This window comes from Somniosus microcephalus, chromosome 21 (genome assembly GCF_052327205.1).
Source record: "Somniosus microcephalus isolate GS21.2 chromosome 21, FLI_Smic_1.0, whole genome shotgun sequence".
Lineage (NCBI taxonomy): Eukaryota > Metazoa > Chordata > Chondrichthyes > Squaliformes > Somniosidae > Somniosus > Somniosus microcephalus.
This window is the reverse complement of record NC_141007.1, coordinates 78,872,608-78,895,987: the sequence shown is the minus strand read 5'-3', so window position 1 is coordinate 78,895,987 and position 23,380 is coordinate 78,872,608. Positions and strand designations below refer to the sequence as shown.

Here is a 23,380-nt window from a genome sequence, read left to right as displayed (position 1 = left end):
GAGTGGTGAACCTGTGGAATTCTCTGCCACAGAGGGCGGTGGAGGCCAGTTCATTAAGTATATTCAAGAAAGAGTTGGATATATTTCTTAAGGCTAAAGGGATCAAGGGATATGGAGAGAAGGCAGGGACAGGGTACTGAATTTGGATGATCAGCCATGATCGCATTGAATGGCGGAGCAGGCTCGAAGGGCCGAATGGCCTACTCCTGCTCCTATCTTCTATGTTTCTATGAGGGAAGGGCAAGCACTGGCAAAGAGCTGTGCTGATCGTGCTCTAATTACACCTTCTTAGCAAATGCTACTTTACCCATTGACAAGAGAGTGAGCTGAATTAAGAGGGCAAATGTATAAAGGAGAAGGAGAGAGCGGCTGCAGTGAGCTGCTACCTGTTTCCTCCAGCACCAGTCGACAGCCGGGGCTCCATCACCAAGATGGCGGCGGCGGCGGCGCAGCTCGGTCGTTGGTCGCGCGCAGAAACGGTTGCGGCGCATGCTCGCTGCCCGCCCCCGCCGCGCAGGCGCACCCGGTGCGCCGGTCTGGGCATGCGCAGTGCGGCTGTGGCAGCCGCCGGTGCCGGGAGGCGGGAGGGAGGCGGAGCCCCGGGACCAGCCTCGGCGGCGGACGGTCAGTGCCCCGGGACCGTGCCGCCATGGGACACGGGAAACCCGTTTCTCACATCAGGTAGGAGCTTCCCGTCTTCAGACAGAGCACCGGGCACAGGCAGCCCCTCTCACCGCCTCAGAGTGGCGGATAGAGACAGAGGGAGATCTGTGGGGAGAGAGAGAGGGGATCTGTGGGGAGAGAGAGTGAGATCTGTGGGGAGAGAGAGAGGGGATCTGTGGGGAGAGAGAGAGGGGATCTGTGGGGAGGGAGATCTGTGGGGAGGGAGATCTGTGGAGAGATCTGTGGGAAGAGAGGGAGATCTGTGGGGAGAGAGATCTGTGGGAAGAGAGGGAGATCTGTGGGGAGAGGGAGATCTGTGGGGAGAGAGTGGGAGATCTGTGGGGGAGAGAGATCTGTGGGGGAGAGAGAGAGATCTGGGGAGAGAAAGGGATCTGTGGGGAGAGAGAGAGAGATCTGTGGGGAGAGAGATCTGTGGGGAGAGAGCGAGATCTGTGGAGCGATCTGTGGGGAGAGAGAGATCTGTGGAGAGAGAGATCTGTGGGGAGAGATAGAGATCTGTGGGGAGAGGGAGATCTGTGGGGAGAGAGAGAGATCTGTTGGGAGAGGGAGATCTGTGGGGAGAGAGAGATCTGTGGGGGAGAGAGAGATCTGGGGAGAGAAAGGGATCTGTGGGGAGAGAGAGAGAGATCTGTGGGGAGAGAGCGAGATCTGTGGAGCGATCTGTGGGGAGAGAGAGAGATCTGTGGAGAGAGAGATCTGTTGGGAGAGAGAGATCTGTGGGGAGAGGGAGATCTGTGGGGAGAGAGAGATCTGTTGGGAGAGAGTGGGAGATCTGTGGGGAGAGAGATCTGTGGGGAGAGAGTGGGAGATCTGTGGGGAGAGTGGGAGATCTGTGGGGAGAGTGGGAGATCTGTGGGGAGAGTGGGAGATCTGTGGGGAGAGTGGGAGATCTGTGGGGAGAGAGGGGATGTATGGGGAGAGGGGGAGATCTGTGGGGAGAGGGGGAGATCTGTGGGGAGAAAGAGATCTGTGGGGAGGAGAGAGGGGATCTGTGGGGAGAGAGAGAGACCTGTGGGGAGAGAGCGGGGGATCTGTGGGGAGAGGGAGAGATCTGTGGGGAGAGAGATCTCTGTGGAGGAGAAAGGATTTCTGTGGGGAGAGAGTGGGAGATCTGTGGGGAGGAGAAAGGGGATCTGGGGAGAGAGAGAGATCTGTGGGGAGGAGAAAGGGGATCTGTGGGGAGTGAGGGGGATCTGTGGGGAGTGAGAGGGAGATCTGTGGGGAGAGAGGGAGATCTGTGGGGAGAGAGGGAGATCTGTGGGGAGAGAGGGGGAGAGTAGGGGATCTGTGGGGAGAGTGGGAGATCTGTGGGGAGAGTGGGAGATCTGTGGGGAGAGAGAGAGATCTGTGGGGAGACAGTGGGGATGTATGGGGAGAGGGGGAGATCTGTGGGGAGAGGGGGAGATCTGTGGAGAGAAAGAGATCTGTGGGGAGGAGAGAGGGGATCTGTGGGGAGAGAGAGAGATCTGTGGGGAGAGAGCGGGGATCTGTGGGGAGAGGGAGAGATCTGTGGGGAGAGAGATCTCTGGGGAGGAGAAAGGATTTCTGTGGGGAGAGAGTGGGAGATCTGTGGGGAGGAGAAAGGGGATCTGTGGGGAGAGGGGATCTGTGGGGAGAGAGGATCTGTGGGGAGAGAGATCTGTGGTGAGAGAGATCTGTGGGGAGGAGAAAGGGGATCTGTGGGGAGTGAGAGGGGGATCTGTGGGGAGTGAGAGGGAGATCTGTGGGGAGAGAGGGAGATCTGTGGGGAGAGAGGGAGATCTGTGGGGAGAGAGAGGGAGATCTGTGGGGAGAGAGGGAGATCTGGGGAGAGAGAGGGAGATCTGTGGGGGGAGAGAGGGGATCTGTGGGGTGAGAGAGATGTGTGGGGGGAGAGAGGGGGTTCTGTGTAGGGGAGAGGGGGGCAATTGTGGGGTGGGAGCTTGGACATGTGTGGGGGAGAAAGAAGGCTTTCGGGGGGGAATGAGGGGAGCTCGGATCGGGAGAGAGGGGATCTGTGGGGGGAGAGGGGGAGCTCGGATCAGGAGAGAGGGGGGATCTGTGGGAGGAGAGGGGGAGCTCGGATCGGGAGAGAGGGGGGATCTGTGGGGGGAGAGGGGGAGCTCGGATCCGGGGTGACGGAAGTTGAATTTTTGTTTGACGGCGGGAGGGAGGAAGGACCTGGGGAATCAAGGTATGGAGAGTATGTGGGACTGTTGTTGGAAAGAGCTTGGCACGGCCTAGTTGTAGGGCAAGGAGCTGGTGTATCGCGGGCACAGCTTCATGGAGCCCAGTGGGTTGTGCACAGTTGTGGGCATACAGGACAGGGAGCTGAGTGATGGGAGTGGAATAGGCTCCGTTACAGAGCAGTGTTCTAGCAACAGAAAACACACAGCAGGTGTATCAGCATGTGAAAGAGTATTTGTGCCCAAAGCAGTCGCTCTTTACAGCTCTGTGCATTTCTAGCAGTATGTTTTTGTTTCTGATTCTAGCATTGGCAGTTTTTTCTTTTGATTTGGGTGATGTATAGTGTGCGTTTGTAACTCAATCTGAGCACAGTGCATGTACTATCCATGACATGGCCTCACACAATGGGGCAAACATTGACACATTCACTGTATCCTTGGGGGAGACTGCTCCTAATAGTTTCAGTGCCAGTTGTCCAACCCTTGGTGTGACCTCTGCTGCTTTGTGCTTGGCTAAACTAACTGCTCAGAATTCACTTGCGTTCACTCGAAACCGACTTCTCTTTCACTTAACACTGCATTTTCTCTTTGAGCCCTAGTGACTGCATCACCAGGCTGGTTCTGAGGTAGGCTTTCTATTTCATTGTCTGGTTTAGAAGCTTATTCCCCTCATTTTGTAATTGTTGAATTGTGCAGCTGGTGAGCCAAGGCGGATGATGCTGTCTGATAATGATAAAAGTGTTTATTAAAATACAAAACAACAGATCAAACTGCAACTTCAGAGTTGAATTAATTTATTTACATGCAGTATTGCATCTGTAAATGAGGTGTTAATTGTTCAGCCATCATAGAGTTGTAATGGCACAGAAGGAGGCCATTCGGCCCATCGAGTCGGTGCCGGCTCTCTGTAGAGCAATCCAGTCAGTCCCATTCCCCCGCTCTATCCCCGTAGCCCTGCTAGTTTATTTCCCTCAAGTGCCTATCCAGTCTCCCCTTGGAAACATTGAGTGTCTCCGCTTCCACCACTTCTGTCGGCAGCGAGTTCCATCCAGGTCCTCACCACTCGCTGTGTAAAAAAGTTTTTCCTCACATCCCCCCTGTATCTCTTGCCCAAACCCTTAAATCTGTGTCTCCTAGTCCTTGTACCATCAATTAGTGGGAACAGCCTTTCCCCGTCTAGCCCATCCAAACCCGTCATAATCTTGTACACCTCTATCAAATCACCCCTCAACCTCCTTTGCTCTAATGAAAACAAATCCAGCTTCTCCAACCTGTCCTTGTAGCTAAGATCCCCCATCCCCGGAACCATTCTGGTAAATCTCCTCTGCACCCTCTCAAGGGCCTTCACATCCTTCCTAAAGTGCGGTGACCAGAACTGGACACAATACTCCAGTTGTGGCCTAACCAGCGCTTTATAAAGGTTCAGCATAACTTCTCTACTTTTGTACTCAATACCTCTATTTATGAAGCCCAAGATCCCATAGGCTTTGCTAACCACTCTCGCAATATGTCCTGCCACCTTCAGGGACCTATGCACATTAACTCCCAGGTCCCTCTGTCCCTGCACACTCTTTAAAACTGTGCCATTAAGTGTATATTGCCTCTCCCTGTACCTTCTGCCAAAATGCATCACCTCACACTTCTCTGTATTAAATTCCATCTGCCACTTGTCTGCCCATTCTGCTAGCCTTTCTATGTCCTGTTACAGTCGATTGGCATCATCGTCACTGTTTGCCACAGCCTTAAGTTTGGTGTCATCGGCAAATTTAGAAATTCTACTCTGCATTCCAATACCCAGGTCATTTATATATATCAAAAAAAGCAGTGGCCCCAGCACTGACCCTTGGGGAACACCACTGTCTACCATCCTCCAGTCTGAAAAACAGCCATTTACCACAACTCGCTGTTTTCTGTCCTTAAGCCAATTCCTTATCCAAGCTGCCACTGACCCACCTATTCCATGAGCCTCAATTTTGTTAACCAGCCTTCTATGTGGTACTTTGTTAAGCGCCTTCCGAAAATCCATGTAGACAAAACCCATTGCATTCCCTTCATCAATCCTCCCTGTTACTTCATCAAAAAATTCAATTAGATTAGTCAAACGCGATCTGCATTTTACAAATCCGTGTTGGCTCTCCTTAATTAGCTTAAACCTCTCCAAGTGTCCGTTAATGTTTTCCTTGATTATTGTTTCTAAAACTTTACCCACCACTGATGTTAAACTGACCGGCCTGTAGTTACTAGGATTGCCCTTACACCCTTTCTTGAACAATGGTGTCACATTTGCCACTTTCCAATCCTCAGGCACCTCCCCCTCATCGAGGGAAGATTGGAAAATTATGGCAAGCCCTTCCGCTATCTCCTCCCCCAATTCCCTTAGCAACCTGGGATGCAAGCCATCTGGACTAGGCGACTTGTCCACTCTAAGCATACCCAGCCTTTCTAGTACATCCTGTCTATCAATTTTCACCTCTTCCATTGCTTCTACCTTTTCCACTTCTACAGATATTTTGTCAGCATCCACCTCCTTAGTAAACACCGATACAAAGTTCTCACTGAGTATTCTAGCCTTGCCCTGCGCCTCTAAGCATATATCACCTTCTTTGTCCCTAATAGGCCCCACCTCGCCTCCTTCTACCCGCTTACTGTTTCCATGCTGGTAGAAGATTTTTGGATTCCCTTTTATGTTAACCGCCATTCTACTCTCATATTTTCTCTTTGCCAATCTTATTTTCATCTTCACTTCCCCTCTCAACTTATTGTATTCGGTCTGGTTCTCCCTTGAAGAATTCACCTGACATGCATCATACAGCCTCTTTTTTTGTTTCATCATCTTCTCTATCCCACTCGTCATCCAAGGAGCCCTTGCTTTGGTTCTCTTACCCTTCCCTCTTGTTGGAATGTACCTAGCCTGTACTTGGAACATCTCCTCCTTAAAGATCACCCATTGTTCCGTTACAGTTTTTCCTGTCAGTCTTTGGTTCCATTTTACTCTGGCTAGATCCTTTCACATCCCATTGAAGTTAGCCCTATTCCAGTTTAGAAGTTCTACTCTAGATTGTTCCTTGCTCCTCTCCATTGCTAATCTAAATCTTATGATACGATGATCACTCGTACCAAAGTGTTCTGCCACAGACACTAGGTCGACCTGGCCCACCTCATTGCCCAGCACCAGATCCAGCAATGCCTCCTTCCTAGTTGGGACAAGAACGTACTGATCAAGAAAATTCTCTTGAACACATTTCAGAAATTCCTCCCCCTCCTTTTCCTTTACCCTAGCATTATCCCAATTGATAGTTGGGTAATTAAAGTCCCCCAATATCACCACTCGATAGCTCTTGCATATCTCTGCGATTTCCCTGCAAATTTGCTCCTCTACCTCCCTCTCACTATTTGGAGGCCTATAGAATACCCCCAATAGAGTGATCATACCCTTTTTGCTCCTCAACTCTAACCAAATGGATTCTGTCCTTGCCCCCTCAAGAACATCCTCCCTTTCCAACATTACACTGTCTTCCTTAATCAGCACTGCCACCCCACCTCCCTTTTTTCCTTCCCTATCTTTTCTGAACACCTTGTACCCTTGAATATTAAGTGCCCAGTCCTCACCGCTTTTAAGCCATCAAATCTGAAATGGTGGTAAAATATAGGATAAGTTCAAAGAAAATAAATGAGTTTATTTATATTCTCCTCTCTCATGCCTGCGCGATTGTACACCAGAGCTCTATTTTTGTCGCTCTCCTCTTCAGCATCAATGCACTATCTATGTACTCTGGAATTATAGGGTCATGCTGATGACACCCACCTCCACATCTCTGCTTCCTTCAACTTTATCTCTCCAGCTCCTCCACTGACTCTCGAGGCTGTGCTGGAGCCAGTTGCCTGTCTGACATTGAGACCTAGAGGAGCTGAAACTTCCTCCAGCTAAATGTTAGTAAAACTGAAGCCATTCCTTCTGACCTCGATTTTCAGGAATCGCCCGCATTCTTCATCTTCGGGTGGATCTGGGTGCTGTAACACCCCACTCGCTTGCTCTGCTTAATTCCCGATTGAAGTTGTGCTGAGTGGGGAGGTGCCCAGCAAAGGTTACAGGATCTTGCTGGGGAATAAAGTCTTACCTCGGTTGTATCACAACAATTAGCTGAAGGGAACATCGGGGGTGGTCTAGGCTAAAATTCAGCCAGTGGTCCAACCATTGGTGTCCATGACCACCTCCCCCATGGATAGGGCTAGGCTCAGCTGTGAAAGGACCCGAGTGATGAATAAACAACCAATATTCACTGTCAAAGGCTTGGAAGAATAGCTGCTTGGGTGAGAGGGCCCAGGAAGAAATTCAGACACAGAACACACAGGGCTGTTATAAGAACATAAGAAATAGGAGCAGGAGTAGGCCAATCGGCCCCTCGAGCCTGCTCCGCCACTCAATAAGATCATGGCTGATCTGATCCTAACCGCCAATCTACTATCACAGAACTATCTCCTGAATCTAACAGAATTAGACACATGAAATAGGAGCAGGATCAGGCTACACGGCCCCTGGGCCCGCTCCGCTACCCACAGGGCCATGACCGATCCGAACCTAGACTCATGTCCAAATTCCTGCCCGCTCCCCGTAACCCTTAATTCCCTTTACTTCTAGGAAACTGTCTATTTCTGTTTTAAATTTATGTAATGATGTAGCTTCTACAGCTTTTTGGGGCAGCGTATTCCATGGACCTACCACCCTCTGAGTGAAGTAGTTCCTCCTCATCTCAGTTTTGAAAGAGCAGCCGCTTATTCTAAGACTATGCCCCCTAGTTCTAGTTTCACCCATCATCGGGAACATCCTCCCCGCATCCACCCGATCCAACCCCTTCACAATCTTATATGTTTCAATAAGATCGCCTCTCATTCTTCTGAACTCCAATGAGTAGAGTCCCAATCTACTCAACCTCTCCTCATATGACCACCCCCTCATCCCCGGGATTAACCGAGTGAACCTTCTTTGTACTGACTCGAGAGCAAGTATGTCCTTTCTTAAGTATGGACACCAAAACTGTATGCAGTATTTCAGGTGCGGTCTCACCAATACCTTGTACAACTGAAGCAATACCTCCCTATTTTTATATTCTATCCCCCTAGCAATGAAAGCCAACATTCCATTGGCCTTCTTAATCACTTGCTGCACCTGCATACTAACCTTTTGAGTTTCATGCACCAGGACCCCCAGATCCCATTGTACTTCAGTACTTTCCAGTTTCTTGCCATTAAGATAATAATTCGCTCTACGATTTTTCCTGCCAAAGTGCATAACCTCACACTTTCCAGTATTGTATTCCATCTGCCAAATCTCTGCCCATTTACTCAGCCTGTCTATGTCCCCTTGCAGGTTTTTTATGTCCTCCTCACTCACTACTTTCCCTCCCATCTTAGTATCATCTGCAAACTTTGATATGTTACACTCGGTCCCCTCCTCCAAATCGTTAATATCGATTGTAAAGAGTTGGGGACCCAGCACTGACCCCTGCGGAACACCACTAGTTACTGATTGCCAGTCTGAGAATGAACCATTTATCCCAACTCTCTGCCTTCTGTTAGATAGCCAATCCTCTATCCATGCCAGAATATTACCCCCAATCCTGTGATTTTTTATCTTAGGCAATAATCTTTTGTGTGGCACCTTGTCAAATGCCTTTTGGAAGTCTAAATACACTACGTCCACTGGTTCCCCTTTATCCACCCTGTATGTTACTTCCTCAAAGAACTCCAGCAAATTTGTCAAACATGACTTCCCCTTCATAAAACCATGCTGACTTTGTCCTATTAAATTATGATTATCCATTCTATTTAAAATTTGAAGTAATCAGAAAGGCTAATGGAATGTTAGCTTTTATCTCCAAGGAGCACAGATTCTTCATAATGATCCATGTTAAAGCCATGTGATTCGACAATAGTGTCACCTCCCAAGCCGTCGTGTAATTTGTGGCACATTGAGTATCATTTTTCCATTCATTCATGGCCTTTTTTCACTCGACGCAAGATGAACTGAAGCTAACCACACTTTCCATTTGGTACGTGTTACTTCACGGATAATGCTACTGGTGTTTGTGGGCACTTGGTAAGTGTGTGCTGTACTGCTGAGGCCCATTTTCATCACTTAAAGGGGAACTGTACTCATTCAAATTATAATCTTAAATGTTAGAGGTGGAAAGTGGCTGAACATTACTGACACTTTGGAATCCTGCCACCTTTCAAATAAAATGCTTTTCCTGGTGTGAGAGCATGTGTTTTCTGTCGAATTGATCCCATGTGTCCCCAGTATGCTATCTCTGAAAATGGAATTCTGCACAAAATGTCAGTTTCTCGGGTGATCTCCTCAGCAGGTTGTAGAGCATCTATTTATATATATCCCTATCTATCTATCAGAAGAAAACTTTTTTACCTGTGCCAATTTCATTTCGGTTACCTGCATGTGTGACTTATCCTCGGGTTTTTTAAACAAGATATCAACATGAAAGCAAACAGTGGGAGAACACACAACAGGACAGAAGTGGGCATCTGTTCGATTTCGTTCTGAAAAATGGAGCTTGATATTAGAATCATAGAATGATACAGCACAGAAAGAGCCCATTCAGCCCATCGTGCTGGCTCTTTGGTAGAGCTATCCAATTAATCCCGCTCTTTCCTCAAAGCCCTGTCATTTTTTTTCCTTCAAGTATTTATCCAATTCCCTTTTGAAAGTTACTATTGAATCTGCTTCCACCGCCCTTTCAGGCAGCGCGTTCCAGATCACAACAACTCGCTGCGTAAAAAAAACCATTGTTTCCTCATGCTGCCTCTGGCTCTTTTGCGAATCACCCTCACTCTGTGTCCTCTGGTTACCGACCCTCCTGCCACTGGAAACAGTTTCTCCTTGTTTACTCTATCAAACCTCATGATGTTGAACATCTCTATCAAATCCCCCCTTAACCTTTCCTGCTCTCAGGACAGAACTAGTTACAGGAAACTCTCGATTTACCGGCACCTAAATAACCGGAACTCTCTGTTAACCGGCAAAATTCAGGAGTAGGTTCAGCTAAGTTTTACTTCATATTAGTGGCCGTTCCTGGATCTGTGGCCGTGTAACTGGGGTTCCTGCACTTGTTGCTAAGCAACAGGGACGCTTGGTCTGTGGCCGGAGTTCCTGCACCTGTTGCTAAGCAACAGGGAAGCCTGGATTTGTTGCTGTGTACGGAGCTCTCATACCTTTTAACTATACCTCTCTGTAATCCGGACTTTTTGATTAAACCGGTACCACGCCGGTCCCGTCGGTGCCGGATACAGAAGAGTTTCCTATAATTAGTTTCCGAAACCATCTATTTTATGTTCACCATTGGTATATTTTGGAAGCATTTGTATATTTCTTTAGGAATACAGTAATAATGAAGTTAATGTGATATTGGCTGTTCCCTCAATCAGAGCAGATTCCCTTGAGATACTGTATTTGGCTGACTGACTATTGCTCTGACTCCATTTTCTGAACATCCCATTGCCCCACCTTTGGTTGCACTGCATTCAGTTGCCTTGTTTCTATCTTTGGAATTCCCTACCTAAACCGCTCCTAGAAACATAGAAGATAGGAGCAGGAGTAGGCCATTCGGCCCCTCGAGCCTGCTCCGCCATTCAATGAGATCATGGCTGATCATCCAAATTCAGTACCCTGTCCCTGCTTTCTCCCCATACCGCTTGATCCCTTTAGCCTTGAGAAATATATCCAACTCCTTCTTGAATATATTTAATGAATTGGCCTCTACTGCCTTCTGTGGTAGAGAATTCCACAGGTTCACCACTCTCTGGGTGAAGAAATTCCTCCTCATCTCTGTCCTAAATGGCCTACCCCTTATCCTTAGACTGTGACCCCTGGTTCTGGACTCCCCGACCATCGGGAACATCCTTCCTGCATCTAGTCTGTCCAGTCCTGTCAGAATTTTATACGTTTCAATGAGATCCCCTCTCATTCTTCTAAACTCCAGCGAGTACAAGCCCAATCGACCCAATCTCTCCTCATACGTCATTCCTGCCATCCCAGGTATCAGCCTGGTGAACTCCTTCCATGGCAAGAACATCCTTCCTCAGATAAGGCGACCAAAACTGCACACAATACTCAAGATGTGGTCTCACCAAGGCCCTGTACAACTGCAGCAAGACATCCTTGTTCCTGTACTCAAACCCTCTCGCTACAAAGGCCAACATACCATTTGCCTTCTTAACCGCCTGCTGCACCTGCATGCTTACCTTCAGCGACTGGTGCACAAGGACACCCAGGTCTCGTTGCACTTCCCCTTCTCCCAATCTATTGCCATTCAGATAATAATCTGCCTTCCTGTTTTTGCCACCAAAGTGGATAACCTCACATTTATCCACATTATAGTGCATCTGCCATGCTTCTGCCCAATCACTCAACCTGTCTAAATCATCCCGGAGTTTCTCGGCATCCTCCTCACAGCACACACGCCCACCCAGCTTTGTGTCGTCTGCAAATTTGGAGATATTACATCTAGTTCCCTTGTCTAGATCATTAATATATATTGTGAATAGCTGGGGTCCAAGGACCAATCCCTGCGGTACCCCACTAGTCACTGCCTGCCACTCGGAAAAAGACCCTTTCTCTTTTTTAAAGAAAAGAATCTCCGCCAGACCCACTGCTTTGATCAAACTCTTGGTCGCTCTCCTACCTTCTGACCTAGCGTCAACGTTCCTTACTCCTATTTGTGAAATGCTTTGAGGCGTTTCTTTACATTAAAGGTGTTCTAGAAATCCGACATGACAACAGTGACCACACTTCAAAAAGTGCCTCTGTAAAGCGCTCTGGGACGCCCGGTGGTCGGGAAAGGCTCTATATAAATGCATTTCTTTTTCTTTCTGGTTAGTGGAGGAGTGGTTGGTGACGGGGGAAGAAAAGGAATGAGGGCTGGGGAAGAGGATGTCAAGGTTACAGTGTTACAGCAGGGTGTAAACCCAACTGAAGAAATTGGGAGTTACGGGAAAGATGGGAACGCGATTGGGAGGTCACACTATGTTCAAAGATTTTGGCGAGGAAAGGAAGATTGGAGATTGGATGGTAGTTTGAGGACAAAGTGGGGTGAAGGATGGGTATTTTGAGGAGGGGGTGATAGTGAGGGGGCAGGAGAGGGTACTATTAGAAAGTTTAGGGTGTTGGCGCATTAAGGCACTGTGCTATGGAAAGGTGGGAGGCTGAATTGTGACCACAATGTCCCCCACTAAGCTCCTGTTTCCTGACCTCTTGGGGTGAGCGGGCTGTGGAGACAGTGGCAGCTTTGTGCCTAGACCTACACTGCCAGCATCACCATGACAGGCTGACCCAGTCAGAAAAAGACACGGAAGAATCTTGCTTTAGGGGTGAAATGTTAAGTCCGAGAACATTATTGTGTAATTAAATATTTGCTTTTAAAAGAGGGAATGTATTGTGTTCAGAAAAGCCTTTTTTTAAAGTATTTACCATTCAGTGATGGTGAGCGGGACAATAACAAAACAGCATTTAATACATCGTTTTTTTAAAATGTTACTGCCAGTGTTCCCTTTGTGTCACAAAGGTTAATCCCTCATGGAAGGATTGTTTCTGTCAACAAATAGGCTTCATGAGTGCAAGAGGGACATGCTAATTAACCATTGCAAGCTTTGTATCACACAGCCAGATCACAGAGGCACATCTCGTCATCAACAAGTTACAAAGCAGTTGGCATCAGCCCCATAAATGAGCCTCGGTGAGCACAGGTGCAGAAGCATAGAAGGGGGAGGGGAGGAACCTTGTGAGCTCTCAGCAGTTGACGCAAGGATATGCTCGTCTTCACTTGAGCAGAGCTGATACAAATGATGGGCTTAAATACAGGGCAGGTACAACACAGGTTAGATACAGAGTAAAGCTCCCTCCACACTGTCCCTTCAAACACTCCCAGGGCAGGTACAGCACGGGTTAGATACAGAGTAAAGCTCCCTCCACAATGTCCCATCAAACACTCCCAGGGCAGGTACAACACGGGTTAGATACAGAGTAAAGCTCTCTCTACACTGTCCCATCAAACATTGCCAGGACAGGTACAGCACGGGTTAGATACAGAGTAAAGCTCCCTCTACACTGTGCCATCAAACACTCCCAGGGCAGGTACAGCACGGGTTAGATACAGAGTAAAGCTCCCTCTACACTGTCCCATCAAACACTCCCAGGGCAGGTACAACACGGGTTAGATACAGAGTAAAGCTCTCTCTACACTGTCCCATCAAACATTGCCAGGACAGGTACAGCACGGGTTAGATACAGAGTAAAGCTCCCTCTACACTGTTCCATCAAACAATCCCAGGGCAGGTACAGCACGGGTTAGATACAGAGTAAAGCTCCCTCTACACTGTCCCATCAAACACTCCCAGGGCAGGTACAGCACGGGTTAGATACAGAGTAAAGCTCCCTCCACACTGTCCCATCAAACACTCCCAGGGCAGGTACAACACGGGTTAGATACAGAGTAAAGCTCCCTCTACACTGTCCCATCAAACACTCCCAGGACAGGTACAGCACGGGTTAGATACAGAGTAAAGCTCCCTCTACACTGTCCCATCAAACACTCCCAGGGCAGGTACAGTACAGGTTAGATACAGAGTAAAGCTCCCGCTACACTGTCCCATCAAACACTCCCAGGGCAGGTACAGCACGGGTTAGATACAGAGTAAAGCTCCCTCTACACTGTCCCATCAAACACTCCCAGGGCAGGTACAGTACAGGTTAGATACAGAGTAAAGCTCCCGCTACACTGTCCCATCAAACACTCCCAGGGCAGGTACAGCACGGGTTAGATACAGAGTAAAGCTCCCTCTACACTGTCCCATCAAACACTCCCAGGGCAGGTACAGCACGGGTTAGATACAGAGTAAAGCTCCCTCCACACTGTCCCATCAAACACTCCCAGGGCAGGTACAACACGGGTTAGATACAGAGTAAAGCTCCCTCTACACTGTCCCATCAAACACTCCCAGGACAGGTACAGCACGGGTTAGATACAGAGTAAAGCTCCCTCTACACTGTCCCATCAAACACTCCCAGGGCAGGTACAGTACAGGTTAGATACAGAGTAAAGCTCCCTCTACACTGTCCCATCAAACACTCCCAGGGCAGGTACAGTACAGGTTAGATACAGAGTAAAGCTCCCTCTACACTGTCCCATCAAACACTCCCAGGACAGGTACAGCAGGGGTTAGATACAGAGTAAAGCTCCCTCTACACTGTCCCATCAAACACTCCCAGGGCAGGTACAGCACGGGTTAGATACAGAGTAAAGCTCCCTGTACACTGCCCCATCAAACACTCCCAGGGCAGGTACAGCACGGGTTAGATACAGAGTAAAGCTCCCTCTACACGGACCCATCAAACACTCCCAGGACAGGTACAGCACGGGTTAGATACAGAGTAAAGCTCCCTCTACACTGTCCCATCAAACACTCCCAGGACAGGGGACAGCAGGGGTTAGATACAGAGTAAAGCTCCCTCTACACTGTCCCATCAAACACTCCCAGGGCAGGTACAGCACGGGTTAGATCCAGAGTAAAGCTCCCTCTACACTGTACCCATCAAACACTCCCAGGGCAGGTACAGCACGGGTTAGATACAGAGTAAAGCTCCCTCTACACTGTCCCATCAAACACTCCCAGGGCAGGTACAGCACGGGTTAGTTAGAGTAAATCTTCCTCTATATTAACTGAACGATGTGGATTAATTGCAACTTCATTCCCTGCTGCCTTAGTTTCACTCCTCCATTTCCTGCACTCGCTGTCCTTGTGGCCTCTGGGTGCAGTTGCCAGTTTGTGCTGTGGACTCATTCTGACTAAGCTCGGTTTGTATTGGTCCAAAATCATTTTGTGTAGGAAGTGTCTCACAATCTGTAGAGAGGGCAGAGCAGAAACCGCTCCGTTGGACTGTTCATAGAATCATCGAAACTTACAGCACAGAAGGAGGCCATTCGGCCCGTTGTGCCTGTGCCGGCTCTTTGAAGGAGAAGTTGTGCTGAGTCCCACACCTCGCTTTTTTTCTGTAACCCTGTAAGTTATGCATCCTCAAGTACTTGTCCAACTCCCTTTTCAAATTATTTATGGTACCAGCTTCCACCACCTTTTTAGGTAGAGTGTTCTGGATCCTGAACTCTGAGTGAAAACATTTCTCCTTATCTCCCCTCTAGGGAATAGTTTTTCTCGATGTACTCTATCAAAACCTCATCATCATCATCGTAAAAACCTCTGTTAGGTCATCTCTTAACCTGCTCTGTTCCAAGGAGAACAGTCCGAACTTTTCCAACCTCTCCCCAGAACTGAAGTCCCTCATCCCTGGCAACATCCTGGGAAACCTCCTCTCTACCCTTTCTAAGGCCTTTACATCTTTCCTGAAGTGCGGTGCCCAGAATTGTCCACAATTCTCCAGCTGAGGCCTCACCAGTGATTTATGAGGAACCCAGATGCTTTTTAACCACCTTATCAACTTGCCCTGCCATTTTTAAGGATTTGTGGATATGGACACCAAGGTCTGTCTGCTCATCTACAGTTTTCAAAATCATCCCATTTATAGTATACTGTCTTTCCATATTAGTCCTCCCAAAGTGCCTGAGGGCATCAAGTCCTGAAGGCAAAGCGCTTCACAGTCAATGAATTACGTTTGAAATCTCGTAACGTTTTAGGCAAAATAGTCCGTGCACAGCAAGTTCTAAAATCAGTATGAATGACCCGTTAATCTGTTTGGTGGTGTTGCTTGAGAGTAATGTTAGCCAAGACACCGAAGAACGCATGGTTCTTACAATGCCATGAGATCTTAAACACCAACCTGAGCAGGCAGACAGTGCCTCGGTTTAATGTCTCATCGCGCAGACGGTGCCTCGGTTTAATGTCTCATCGCGCAGACGGTGCCTCGGTTTAATGTCTCATCGCGCAGACGGTGCCTCGGTTTAATGTCTCATCGCGCAGACGGTGCCTCGGTTTAATGTCTCATCGCACAGACGGTGCCTTGGTTTAATGTCTCATCGCGCAGACGCTGCCTCGGTTTAATGTCTCATCGCGCAGACGGTGCCTCGGTTTAATGTCTCATCGCGCAGACGGTGCCTCGGTTTAATGTCTCATCGCGCAGACGGTGCCTCGGTTTAATGTCTCATCGCGCAGACGGTGCCTCGGTTTAATGTCTCATCGCGCAGACGGTGCCTCGGTTTAATGTCTCATCGCGCAGACGGTGCCTCGGTTTAATGTCTCATCGCGCAGACGGTGCCTCGGTTTAATGTCTCATCGCGCAGACGGTGCCTCGGTTTAATGTCTCATCGCGCAGACGGTGCCTCGGTTTAATGTCTCATCGCGCAGACGGTGCCTCGGTTTAATGTCTCATCGCGCAGACGGTGCCTCGGTTTAATGTCTCATCGCGCAGACGGTGCCTCGGTTTAATGTCTCATCGCGCAGACGGTGCCTCGGTTTAATGTCTCATCGCGCAGACGGTGCCTCGGTTTAATGTCTCATCGCGCAGACGGTGCCTCGGTTTAATGTCTCATCGCGCAGACGGTGCCTCGGTTTAATGTCTCATCGCGCAGACGGTGCCTCGGTTTAATGTCTCATCGCGCAGACGGTGCCTCGGTTTAATGTCTCATCAGGCAGACGGTGCCTCGGTTTAATGTCTCATCAGGCAGACGGTGCCTCGGTTTAATGTCTCATCGCGCAGACGGTGCCTCGGTTTAATTTCTCATCAGGCAGACGCTGCCTCGGTTTAATGTCTCATCGCGCAGACGGTGCCTCGGTTTAATGTCTCATCGCGCAGACGGTGCCTCGGTTTAATGTCTCATCGCGCAGACGGTGCCTCGGTTTAATGTCTCATCGCGCAGACGGTGCCTCGGTTTAATGTCTCATCGCGCAGACGGTGCCTCGGTTTAATGTCTCATCGCGCAGACGGTGCCTCGGTTTAATGTCTCATCGCGCAGACGGTGCCTCGGTTTAATGTCTCATCGCGCAGACGGTGCCTCGGTTTAATGTCTCATCGCGCAGACGGTGCCTCGGTTTAATGTCTCATCGCGCAGACGGTGCCTCGGTTTAATGTCTCATCGCGCAGACGGTGCCTCGGTTTAATGTCTCATCGCGCAGACGGTGCCTCGGTTTAATGTCTCATCGCGCAGACGGTGCCTCGGTTTAATGTCTCATCGCGCAGACGGTGCCTCGGTTTAATGTCTCATCGCGCAGACGGTGCCTCGGTTTAATGTCTCATCGCGCAGACGGTGCCTCGGTTTAATGTCTCATCGCGCAGACGGTGCCTCGGTTTAATGTCTCATCGCGCAGACGGTGCCTCGGTTTAATGTCTCATCGCGCAGACGGTGCCTCGGTTTAATGTCTCATCGCGCAGACGGTGCCTCGGTTTAATGTCTCATCGCGCAGACGGTGCCTCGGTTTAATGTCTCATCGCGCAGACGGTGCCTCGGTTTAATGTCTCATCGCGCAGACGGTGCCTCGGTTTAATGTCTCATCGCGCAGACGGTGCCTCGGTTTAATGTCTCATCGCGCAGACGGTGCCTCGGTTTAATGTCTCACCAGGCAGACGGTGCCTCGGTTTAATGTCTCATCGCGCAGACGGTGCCTCGGTTTAATGTCTCATCAGGCAGACGGCCCCAACAATGCAGCTCTCTCCGGACTTCACCAAAGTGCTGGGGTCCTGGAGTGGCTCCCAATCTTCTACCTTGGAGGTGACTGTGCTACCAACTGAACCAAGCTGACACTCGCATAAATATAAATAAAAATGGCGTTGAGCAGACCAGCTATGATCTAATAAAATGGCAGAACAGGCTTGTGGGGCTGAATGGCCTACTCCTGTTCCTAAGTTCCTAAAAAGCAAAAAAAAAACTGCAAATGCTGACAGTACGCAGCAAGCCAGTTAATACGTATAGGGAAAAATAGGTTAATGTTACTGGTAGAACCCTTCAGAACACAACGGAAGTGTCTGCACTATGTGAGCAAAGGGTTAATAATCCCGGTGGAAAGTTGGGGAAGTGCCTGATGCTCGGATCTCCAGTCTGAAGATGCCGTGTTTAATCCTTGTTTTAATGTGTTAATGAGAAGACACTTTGAGTCTGATACTCCGTGTTGGTCACTTTCTATCCAGGGGGCTGTTGGCGGCGAAGGGACAATTCTTGATGCGTATCTCGGCTTTGAGAACAGCTGATAGAAACTTTGTTTCCTTTATCAAATCATGGGGTGAGGGGGTTTCTGATTGATTTTTTTCATGAATGGTAGTTGCTGTGATAATGGGGGTGAATGGAGATTGTGCATGTGAGTGCGTTGCTGTTTCACATGGTTCCTTGGCCGTAGCCCCGACTGGAACACCTTTCTGTAGAGAAGGGTAGTTGGACAAATCCACTCCTTGTGTCCATGTACAGGATAGGGGCTGGCAGAGGCCTGGGTGAACCAGTTCCCCACCCCCTCTGCCGTGGGTTGTTACATGGCAGAAGGGAACCCCTGGGTGTTACTGAAACCCTGCAGAATGATTCAGTAGAATGCCTGCACACACCTTCTGACTCCTTCAGAGGTTTTTTTAAAATGTCCTCTGGAATTCCTGACTGTTGCTATTGGATAGAAATTGTCTGAATGTGGGGGTGAGGAGGAGCGGGGTAGAAGAGTTCAAAGGAAAGAATCAATTTGATTGGTATCGGCTCGGCAGTGCTCTCAGAGCTGGCTGGTGCCGAGTGTTCGAATCTGTAAGTAACGCTGAGGATTTGTGTGATTTCACTGTGCCAGGCACGGTCCTGCCCACACTGTGGGGCCTCTGCTGACTCCTGTAGAGTGGGGGCAGGGGGCGGGTGGTGAATGTGAGCTCCCTCCATGGGCTGTTCCTCTACACCGTGGCCTGGTCTGACAGCAGTCACATTGCTCTATCCTGGAATGGGTGACCCTGCTGAATAAAATTTCTTTATTTGAAATTACATTTTCAATAAATTGCATACAGATGTGTCTTTCCAAAGCTTCTGCGGGCTTTCAATGCAGTGCTTGAGGGGGAGGTAGCGAATACATTAGGTTGTCGTCGTAGCTGTGTGTATTCTGAGGATAGCATGCGTTTAACAGTCGGAGCAATTTGGTCATCGGGGATTGGACTGGAGGGGGAAGCGGAGGGTCCTGCCTATATTAACTTCTGGTCCTGTTGGTTTGGAGTTGTTGTCTTTGGCTATGTCACTTTGACCTACCTCCCTCATGCATTGTCTTAGGAGGTGGTTTGAGTGGTGGGTGGGGAAGGAGAGGTAACCCAGGCTACCCGCTTTCTCCCCAGTTCCAGGGGGAAGCCACACATCCTGATTCTCAAGCCCCATTGGTGTTTGAGCCTGGCTTGTTGTGAGGAGGGCTGTAAATAGCCCACACAGTGCAGGTATTGTCCTCCACTCACAGCAGCGGCTGAGCTACAGCTTTGTGAATTAGCCGCTTTGTCTCCTAATCAATAGTCCCGACATTCTTTAACAGTTGCTTCAAATAAACACTTTTTTTTAAAGCATTTAAAGGAAAACGTTCTGGCAATTGCTGCCTCTTTTGCAGTTTAAAGACTCTCTGGTGTTCACTGGTTTTTGCTGTGTTAATGTAAAGTGTAGAGTCAGCAGAGAATTTCTGCCTCTTCTCTCACTGACACCCATTATGGTGGTTACACAGTGTTATTGTGTTAAGCTTCAATAAGCACTAATGCTGGTGACAAGGTCTGGAATGTAGCAGTCACTGGGGTTCAGTGTCGTTTTCATGTTGTACCTATCGTGGCGATGGAAAAACACAAAGCTGTACAATTACAGAGTCTGTCCTTCCAAACCTGGCTGTGTCCTTTCAAGCAGTATAGTCCAAGGGTGAAGTATTGGTGGGTACAGGACACACTGGCAGTGGATATAGTTTGAAGTGAGGATTGATTCCCCTCCCCTTGCCCCCAAAACCTACTCTCAGGAAGAAATGGACCAACGCAGGAGGCAAATACGCCAACGACGGTTCCCTGAGTGAAGCCAGGCAGCAACAGTGACCTTGGCTAACACGTCCAACAGGTTGTGAAGATGACCCCCACCAATCCAACACACCAAATATACACAACCATAATAAAACACACCTGATCCACATACACCTCACACAAACCTATTGGTGCTACATCAACATGGATTGACTTAGTGTGATCTCTTTCCTGCAGCATATTGGTATCATTGAGCCTAGAGATAACCCTGTAATTTGGATGACTACCTTTGTTGTTAGTCCAAGGATCTCTGGAAAATGGCAATTTGAAACCCAGAAAAGTTTAGATAACACCTCCATTTTAAAATTCTCATCCTTGTTTTCAAATCCCTCCATGGCTTTGCCCCTCCCTGTCTCTGTAACCTTCTACAACTCTTCGAGATCTCTGCGCTCCTCCAATTCTGGCCTCGTGTGCAGCCCGATTTACACCGCTCCGCCATTGGTGATCTTGCCTTCAGCTGCCGGGGCCCTAAGCTCTGGAATTACCTCCCTAAACCTCTCCGCCTCTCTCTCCTCCTTTAAGACCCTCCTTTCAACCTTCCTCTTTGACCAAACGTTTGGTCACCTGTCCTAATATCTCCTTATGTGGCTCGGTGTCAGGTTTTGTTTGATAATCGCTCCTCTGAAGCGCCTTGGGACATTTTACTACATTAAAGGCGCTATATAAATACAAGTTGTTGTTGTTAAAGGTGCTATATAAATACATAGAAACATAGAAGATAGGAGCAGGAGTAGGCCATTCGGCCCCTCGAGCCTGTTCTGCCATTTAATGAGATCATGGCTGATCATCCAAATTCAGTACCCTGTCCCTGCCTTCTCCCCATATCCCTTGATTCCTTTAGCCTTAAGAAATATATCTAACTCCTTCTTAAATATATTTAGTGAACTGGCCTCCACCGCCCTCTGTGGTAGAGAATTCCACAGGTTCACCACTCTCTGGGTGAAGAAATTCCTCCTCATCTCTGTCCTAAATGGCTTACCCCTTATCCTTAGACTGTGACCCCTGGTTCTGGACTCCCCCGCCATCGGGAATATCCTTCCTGCATCTAGTCTGTCTAGTCCTGTTAGAATTTTATAAGTTTCGATGAGATCCCCTCTCATTCTTCTAAACTCCAGCGAGTACAAGCCCAATCGACCCAATCTCTCCTCATACGTCATTCCTGCCATCCCAGGTATCAGCCTGGTGAATCTTCGAATACAAGTTATTGTTGTTGTTGTTAAAGGTGCTATATAAATATATAAGTTGTTGTTGTTGTTAAAGGTGCTATATAAATATATAAGTTATTGTCGTTGTAAGTATGGTTGCAGCTTGCTGCCTTCTACAAAGTCCAAACCCTGTGTGAGGGACGTGATTCATAGCTTGAGGTCAAAGTAATTGGTTTTATCTGATGATGATAAATGAATTGGAAACATAAACCGCTATTGCCTCCACGTCACGGGGCAAGTGGGGAGGAATGATCACTTACATTTTAGAAATTGTAACTCAAACTGGGCTATCGGATCGCAATCGAGACGAGTGACTATTTTGTGATTTACTGATCGATACCCAAGGGTCACTGATGAGTTTATGGAATGGAATTGTGGAATGCAATTCTCCAAAACATTGGTAAAAATCCCATTGTAAATCGATGTGTTGCTGCAGTGAAGCTTAACTATAAGCGGTCAGATGTACTGTACATATAAAAATCTTCAGCGGCCCCTGTGATGGGAGAATAAGATGATAGCTACGTTTATGCTGTACTGTTGAGGGTTGGTAGGAAGAAAGATGATTTGATTTTCGGACCAGTGCAGTCCGCTGGCTAATTTAAGCTCATTATATTTTTGGACAAAACTTGTATTTTTTGTGTGTGTGTTCCTCTCTTGTTCTTGATGCCTTATCTTAATTGTTTTATGTGTTTATGAGCTGACAGAATGTGTAACTTGCTGCATAGTACAGTTTCATTTAAAATCAATTGGCATTGATTGTGGACAAAGAAAATTAAAAATGTGTTTCTTTCTGTGACTCTCCACTCTCCTAATTCTTTCTGTCTCCTCTCTTTGTCCTTCTTTCTGCGTCTTTTCTTGCACCCTCACTTTTGTTCTTTCTCTCTCTCTCAAAATCCTTTGGCCTAGAAATTGGGTATAGCCCCGCTTGAGGCGTTAGAACTGGCGCTGCGCAAAGTTTATAGCCAGACGAAACTTATCGCTGCCTGGCGAGATATTGGGTTGCATCGCCCCCAAAGGGGATTGAGACGCTAACTCAGACGTTGCACGGGGCTCCTAAGGTGCAAAAGTTCAGGCGCTACCCAATATCGTCGCGGATGGGCGCAGCGCAGGTGATCTCAATTACCGGAAACCACGAGACTTCCAGGCGCCGGCCGGCTCTTAAAGGGGTGGGTCAGTCAGCCTGAGCTGCTACACTCAACACCCTGTAGGCCTCAGAATCGGCGCTCGCCCTTCTCTGGCGCAAGAAACTTGGTGAGGATGGAGAAGGTGAGACAGAGAGCAGAGCGCTTCAGCACTGAGGCCCTGGACCACTTGGTGTCTGCAGTTGAGCGCCGTCGAGATGTTCTGTATCCTGACAATGGCAAGAGGCCAAATCAAAAGGCTTACCGGCGATCTTGGAGGGAGGTTTCTCAGAGGGTCAACTCCAACAGCTTGGCGACCAGGACCCCTGTTCAGTGCAGGAAGAAATTCAGCGACCTCACTCGGGTCGTTAGGGTGAGTGTTGGTTATGCAAACTTCTGATTCCCTCCATCTGCACCTAACTTCGAGGACCCTGTTGCCATGATGCCCCAATGGCCATCTGTCAGCAAGCACCCATGGCCCTTTCTGGGCATACACATGGACATTTCACTCAAGGCCACATGTAAGTGCCCTTGCACCATGGGGGGCATGAGATGATCTCTCAAGGCCACATGTAAGGGCCCTTGCACCATGGGGGGCATGAGATGATCTCTCAAGGCATCATGTAAGGGCCCTTGCACCATGGGGGGCATGAGATGATTTCTCAAGGCATCATGTAAGGGCTCTTGCACCATGGGGGGCATGAGATGATCTCTCAAGGCATCATGTAAGGGCTCTTGCACCATGGGGGGCATGAGATGATTTCTCAAGGCATCATGTAAGGGCTCTTGCACCATGGGGGGCATGAGATGATCTCTCAAGGCATCATGTTACAGAACTTCCCCTTCTTTCCCCTACAGTCCAAGCTGGCGACGATGCGGAAGGAGCAGCGTCGAACCGGTGGCGGACCTCCACAAGTGGTCACTCTCACGGATCTCGAGGAGAGAGTGCACCAGATTCTTGGAGGACGTCTGTCTGGTCCTGTTACCACTGCAGCTGCCGACCCCATTCTCGACAGCGAGGGTAAGGCTCTCACCTTTTGCAACTGTCTCCTTCCACTTGGTCCCCCCGCCAGCATGCTTCCTCAGTGTGCCGCAATCTGGCATGCCTTTCCGCCAACCTGTCCTTTTGCTAAAGCCACTCTTCCACCTCCCTGCTTTCAGATGATGCATCACCAACTGGGGCTCCACGCCCTGAAGCTG

At 48.7% G+C, this 23,380-nt stretch overlaps 1 protein-coding gene across 1 annotated transcript in view; it reads left to right on the top strand.

Annotated features, from left to right (window-relative positions):
* Positions 1-539: 539 nt before the first annotated feature.
* mmd (monocyte to macrophage differentiation-associated) overlaps positions 540-23,380 on the top strand; it is an 81,039-nt gene continuing 58,198 nt past the window's right edge. Inside the window, exon 1 of the mRNA XM_085964022.1 lies at positions 540-681. Coding sequence (XP_085820148.1) covers positions 650-681 — 32 coding nt within the window. The 5' untranslated portion in view covers positions 540-649. The remainder of the gene's footprint in view (positions 682-23,380) is intronic.